The following is a 6,535-nucleotide window of genomic DNA, read 5'->3' on the forward strand; positions in this document are numbered from 1 at the left end:
GTTTTTGTTCCTTGATTTCGCTTGTAGACAGGCAATCAAATGCATAACAGCAATCAAATGATAGAAAATTATACATTTTATTTTACCATATCCAAGATGCAGCAGTTTGCTGCAGATATATCCAGGTGACGATTCAACAAACATGAATCTTCTATTTACTCCCACTATGTATGATCTGCAGTTGCAGAGCAAGGTAACAGGTATAGATTCGATGATTCAATTTTTCTACTTTAGACGCTGATTGCCTCCTCTCCGTCGCTGAATTTCAGGAACGCCTTAGATTTACAGAAATTCATGAGGTAGTAAACGGCGACCCCTCCGGCGGTCATCCCGGCGCAGAGGGCGTACACCTTCCACCCGGCGATGGCCATGACGAAGAGGAGGAAGGCGGAGGGGACCAAGCAGAGGAGGACGAGGAGGGGGAAAGAGAGAGGGACGCGGTAGGGGCGCTTGAGGCCGGGCTGCTTGCGGCGGAGCCAGAGGAAGGCGGCGAACTCCATGAGCATGCCGAGGGCGTAGAGGAAGTTGGCGGAGTTGATGATGTCGTTGAAGGTCATGAAGGAGAGGGCGAGGGTGATGAGGGAGGAGGTGAGGATGCCGACCCAGGGCGTGCGGAACCACTTGGCTCGGGAGGCGTAGGCGCGCGGCAGCAGGCCCAGGTCCGCCATCCCCAGCAGCTGGAACGCGCTCGAGCTCAGCTGCGCCTCGTACAGCCCCACCGCCGACAGCACCGCCCCGACCCTCGATCCAGCGATCATCTCTGCACCAAATCCATCACCCGGTAAGAGCCACCTCCCGGCGATCATCTCTGCACCAAATCCATCACCCGGTAAGTAAACTAACACCATTTTTTTTAATTAAAAAATTCTATCAATATAATATTCTTGGCGCGTCGATCGGGTCCGAAGATTCTCCAATAATTAACCCTACGAAAATTTGCCGGAAAAGGACAAACCCAATTGACTTGGAAGCTGCACTAGTCAATGAGCTTTCCAAATTAGCTAGCTTTATGGCCAATTGAAACCATCCACGTGTGCGAATAAAACCGGACCGGCCTACTCCGCTGCGGTTCGGTAATGGTCTAATGGGCTTATCACGTGGCGTGATTAAGCCGGCGATCGTTTGTTTACCTGCCAGGTCGGCGTAGTAGCCGCCGCCCCACGCCTCCTGCGGGGCGTTCACCGCCCCGATGCCGGCCATCAGTGGGAGGAGGTACCCGATCGCCGTCATCAGCCCCGCCGCGAGCAGGGCGGTCGGGAAGGTCCGCTCCGGGCGCTCCACCTCGCCGGCCATGGTGCTCGCGCTGTCCCAGAAGTTGAGGTTCCAGAACAGCGTGTTGAAGAAGAGGCGCCAGTCGTTGTCCCTCCCTCTAACCAGCCACCGCCGCGGGCGGATCCGCGGCACCGCGATCGCCGTCATCACCACGAACGGCGCCAGCGACGCCGCGCCCAGCGCCACCGCGGCGTACCCCACGATGGTCAGTCCGGTGTAGTTGAGGAAGGAGAGCGCCAGGTTCATCCCCGCCAGCGTCGCGTACCGCGGCCGGCCGTCGCCGACGGCCGGCACCGCCTTGGCGAGGTACTCGACGCAGAGCGCCGGGAAGGCGGCGCTGTTGATGACGCCGCAGAGGAACTTCCAGGTGCCCATTAGGGATCCGCAGAAGGGGCCAAAGGCGCGAGCGGCCCAGAGGACGAAGCCGCCGTTACCGGGGATGGCGGTGGCCAGCTCGGCGGTGACCAGCGACTCCGGGATGCTCCAGATGAAGGGGAAGATGAGGAAGCCGAGCAGGGCGTAGAGCGCTCCCGCGGCCTGCACTGCCGGCTCAGATCCGTAGGGCCCTCCGGCGACCTCGAAGTAGATGAGGAAGATGAGGGGGACAAGAGTCAATTTGTTTGGATTGCCGCCGGCGGCGGCGGTGCGGGCGGAGGATCTGGGCGGCGCGAGGGGTTCTCCGACATCGATAGGCGACTCCATCTTTTCCGGAGATTTGTTAGATTGAAAAGCGCCGCCTCTGCCTCCGTCTCCGGCATCACTCTTATGGGACTGTCGTTGGGTCTCCGGAGCCATGGCGAAGGGAAGACTGAACGCAATTAATGGAATTGGAATCAAGGTGGAGGAAGGTATTGATCACATGCTTTTTTAACCTGCCGTAAACAAGTCAAATGGCGACAGAAAGGAGGATAATTTATTAATTGTGAGGATATAATTATTCACGGCAAAATTGCAATGCGCGTGATCCAACGACGCCATTGGTTCATCTAATCTCATCACGTGGCACTTATTCTAACAAAATTTAAAAATACAAATAATACTCGTCTCTCTTTTAAAATAAATAAATCAGTTCACTTCTTTTGACCTTTTTAATACAACGTTTGTCCGAATACAGACTAGTCCAAGAAATTACTCTTTCGGCCATCAACTTCTAAGACGAGGCTTGGACCCGAATGAATCGGATAACAATGGACACACAGCACTGGTTGGCATTCTGTACTCGTGTGGATTTCAATAATTAGGTATTCAATTCTTCTGGAACGAGTAATTCTAATTCCACTTTATTTCTTTTTGATATATGTTCGTAGCATATAGCAGCTTGAAAAAGGAAGCCTGCATTGTGTTAGTCTCTTGCTGGATTATAATGCAAAAACATGTATCTACAACAGCAGAGGTGGGTGCAGTGCAAACTTGTCTTTGAGCTTTAAGCTCTGCGCTTATATATGTATTTGGTAATGGCGTGCAGATTCTGAGGGGAGCGTCGTCGTTCCCTTGTGGGAGGCCATACTCGGTAAGTGCGAGGAAGTGGCGAAACTGCTGAGAGACAACGGGGCGGAGCTGTCAGCTGGCGACATGGGCCACTTTGCGTGCACCGCCGCAGAACAGAGCGACCTTGACGTTCTCGAAGCTTTCGTCCGTTATGAAGGGGACGTGACGGCGGCGAAGAGGGACGGCACCACGGCGCTCCACCGCGCCGTCCGCGATGGGAATCTGGCCGCGGTGGACTTCCTGCTCCGCCACGGGGGGAACGTGGTCTTCCTACTCACCAGCGCCGACGACCACGTTCCCCCCGTGGCGGAGCAGGAAGTCCACCGCGGCCAGATTCCCATCGCGGACGGCGCGGTGGAGCGCCGTGGTGCCGTCCCTCTTCGCCGCCGTCACGTCCCCTTCATAACGGACGAAAGCTTCGAGAACATCAAGGTCGCTCTGTTCTGCGGCGGTGCACGCAAAGTGGCCCATGTCGCCGGCCGACAGCTCCGCCCCGTTGTCTCTCAGCAGTTTCGCCACTTCCTCACGCTTACCGAGTATGGCCTCCCACAAGAGAACGCTCCCCTCAGAATCTGCACGCCATTACCAAATACATATATAAGCGCAGAGCTTAAAGCTCAAGGACAAGTTTGCACTGCACCCACCTCTGCTGTTGGGATCTGCATTATAATCCAGCAAGAGACTAACACAATGCAGGCTTCCTTTCGAAGCTGCTATATGCTACGAACATATATCAAAAAGAAATAAAGTGGAATTAGAGTTACTCGTTCCAGATTAGAGATCCTTGAAATCCACACGAGTATAGAATGGCAACCAGTGTTGTGTGTCCATTGTTATCCGATTCATTCGGGTCCAAGCCTCGTCTTAGAAGTTGATGGAGCAAGAAGTCGTCTCCTCTGAGTATGGCACAGCATAGCGTTACGGGCAAGTCCAATCTACCCCGAATCAGCATGTTTTCAATCTCTCTCTGGAGCCCTTCCATCATAGGATCATCCTGATGCTCTTTCAAGTACTGTAATAGACAAGATCGTTAATGGATAAAAGTATTTTCTCAAGGGTAGAAGTGATGTACCTGCAGCAGGTTACTGATGATTGTCGTTCCATCCGCAACATTCGACTGAACAATACCAAGGAACACAGTCCGGTTTAATCGCAGCAGCTGGCACAATGACTTTGTTCGCACGGTCACAAACTGTGGTCTATAACAAAGAACACCCATCTCTCCAAGGAGATCTCCTTTCTTTGCCGTCCTAACAATCTGCATAATTCACAAGAATCAATCCAATAGCCCTTCTCTTCCTTTCAAGTAGTTCAGGGGGGAAAAAACAACTTGCCTCGTCTGATCCATTCCTGTGATCTATTAGCTCCTGCAAAATTAGTACATCAGCTTTAAGAGAAGAAAGATGCTCTCTACGGTAATATATAAGATTTATTTTTTAGATCTATCAAACTAAGAACATGATAGTTTAAAAAGTTTAGGATGTTGGAATAAATAAGAGAGGAACTAGTGATTGTTATAAAGAATAGGTTACTCGGTCTTGTGTTTTCCTATCCAATTTCCTATTTCATATAACAACAAAGAAATCTCTTCCTTTGTCCTTCCCCTAACAAGGATGCCTCTTCCCTTTACTGTGGAACCTACCCCTCCTCCCCATTCTTCTTCACCTTGTTCTTCTCCACCTCCTAACAGGTAGATCCAACTCTCCCTCATGTTTCTGCTGAAAGAAGGAATTCTTCTCTCCCATTGAACAATCATCTACAGCACATGCTGCACAAAACAATACAACACCAACGGCTTAATACTATAGCAGCATTAACAACATGTAGTTAGTTACTCTGGAACTCCTCCGGTTGATCACGTGTCTACCACCACCTCCATTTCTATTCTAATTCTGCTTTCATGGTAAAATCTAAGGCTCCCTAACTACTTGATTCAAATGCATCCTCGCGCATGATAGGTAATCACAAATTATTTTATGCTCTTCATCTTTCCACCTTAGCACTTATTTCTATAACTAATGGTTCTCATATTCTAATTAAAGGACAAGGCTCTTACATACCTAAGAGAAGAAGTATAAATACAAATCCTCAATAGTTTCTTGCTTAAAAGGAGAGTAGTATGATATACAAATTGAAATAATTTCTGGACGTCTAAAGCAATCTTTTAAAGCATGATTTGATAAATTTAGCTTTGCTCTCCTTCAACTTAAAAATGATCAGAAATGTCTTCGATCATTCACTATTTTATCTTATCTCTCTTGCTGGAAAAGTGTATTCACCTTATTGTTGTGTATGCTATCATCAAACTAGTGATGATTGATGACGAGGCTAAAAGCCTATTTTCATCTATACTTCCAACCCAGTTTCTAAGTGAATTGAGATATTTTCTTAGCATATAGGTAGGAAGACATTTACATCTCCCTGCAAAAATATGTATTTGATATGCTCAAGAAAACTGAGATATTGGAAGTTAAGCCAATTGATATCCTTATAGATTCAAATGTCAAATTAATGTACAGACAGAAGGAGCCATTGATTGATCTAGAAAGGTGCAAAAGACTTGTTGAAAATTGAACAACCTCACACTATACTCTTGAGAGCATGGACATCAATTCCTTAAGGCTTCAAGTCATGATAATTTGAAGGCAAAGATTTCTGTGTATCTAAAGAGTGCTCTAGTAAAAGTTTTCCTGTTTGGAAATCAATGAACCTTCAAATTATGGGCAGGTTGCTCCTACAAATAGCAGGTTTACATCTCACCCTTGCATCCTTTTGGGAGCAATCGAATTTGATAAACCAGCAAGAAGAGATATTATAGTCAGATTGTATGCCACGGCAAAGTACACTATTAATCCATACTACATGTAAGCTTCTCTAGGTTAAGCAGAAAATGATGAGGTTTCAAGTAAGTGAAAGCTATATAATGTGTATTTACCTAAGCGACAACTTGGTAACATGAAAAAAACAAGATGATGTATAGAACAATCATACACAACTTCTAAGATGATGTGGACAACTGACAATCAAATAATGATCTGTATTATAAATAGTCTAGTGTTTATGAACACACTAAACATATTGAAGATCATAGCCACCACCCGTGATGCATTTATGTCCAAAAAGATCAACTAGTCTAATTCCTAAATTTTTCTAGAATCTGTAAACACACATTTTACATGGATTGTATTTGTTATTCCATATAACAAACAAAAAAAAATTACAATTTTCACAGAGATGGTACAGGCTTCTTTATAATTTCTGCAACATCAGTCGACTGCTGGCAGGGCCAGTCGACTGATGCCTTTAATCGGCAACAAAATCTCGCATTAAAGCGCATTAAATGCTTGCCAATTTTCTCAACGTCCGAATCACAGTCGACTGTTCCAAGATCAGTCGACTGGCAACAGTTCGACTCACCATAACACCAGTCGACTGCCTCAGTCGACTCCTGTCTTCCTCTGGCTCGACTGATTTCTCTGTGTACATCTGATTTATGAGCAGTCGACTGGTGAAGCTGAAAAATCACATTTCAGCTTCTCTTGTACCTGGCCTTCAATCCCACAGCCTCATGCCTTCCCTGCACAAGTGCATTGAGTCTGTTTCAATGTTTGAGCTAAACCATGTTTAAAGTTAGGCAATTCTTATTGATCTAACATGTGTGATGCAAGTTTGCAGGAAAGTCCAAGCGTAGTCTTGGCAAAAGGAAAGTCCAAGGGTAGTCTTGGCAAAAGAAAAGTCCAAGTGGGTAGTCTTGGCAAAGAAAAGTCCAAGTGGG

General features: G+C 47.3%; 1 protein-coding gene across 1 annotated transcript; it reads right to left on the reverse strand.

Annotated features, from left to right (window-relative positions):
• Positions 1 to 58: 58 nt before the first annotated feature.
• On the reverse strand, positions 59 to 2,091 carry LOC141829596 (putative polyamine transporter At3g13620). Its single transcript, XM_074717105.1, has 2 exons — positions 1,131 to 2,091; positions 59 to 808 (listed from the first exon to the last, which is right to left on the reverse strand). The coding sequence occupies exons 1-2, from the start codon at positions 2,065 to 2,067 to the stop codon at positions 231 to 233; spliced, it is 1,515 nt and encodes a 504-aa protein (XP_074573206.1). The 5' UTR covers positions 2,068 to 2,091; the 3' UTR covers positions 59 to 230.
• Positions 2,092 to 6,535: the final 4,444 nt, after the last annotated feature.

This window comes from Curcuma longa, chromosome 5, assembly GCF_044706935.1.
Source record: "Curcuma longa cultivar G26 ecotype Majalengka, Jawa Barat chromosome 5, ITB_CL_G26_1.1, whole genome shotgun sequence".
In the NCBI taxonomy this organism is placed as follows: Eukaryota; Viridiplantae; Streptophyta; class Magnoliopsida; order Zingiberales; family Zingiberaceae; genus Curcuma; species Curcuma longa.

Excerpts from the sequence above, each read along its gene's own strand:
- LOC141829596 (XM_074717105.1), bottom strand. The coding sequence starts at position 2,067 with ATGGCTCCGGAGACCCAACGACAGTCCCATAAGAGTGATGCCGGAGAC. Across the intron at positions 809-1,130 it reads CTACTACGCCGACCTGGCAG|AGATGATCGCCGGGAGGTGG; the intron begins GTAAACAAACGA and ends GATTTGGTGCAG.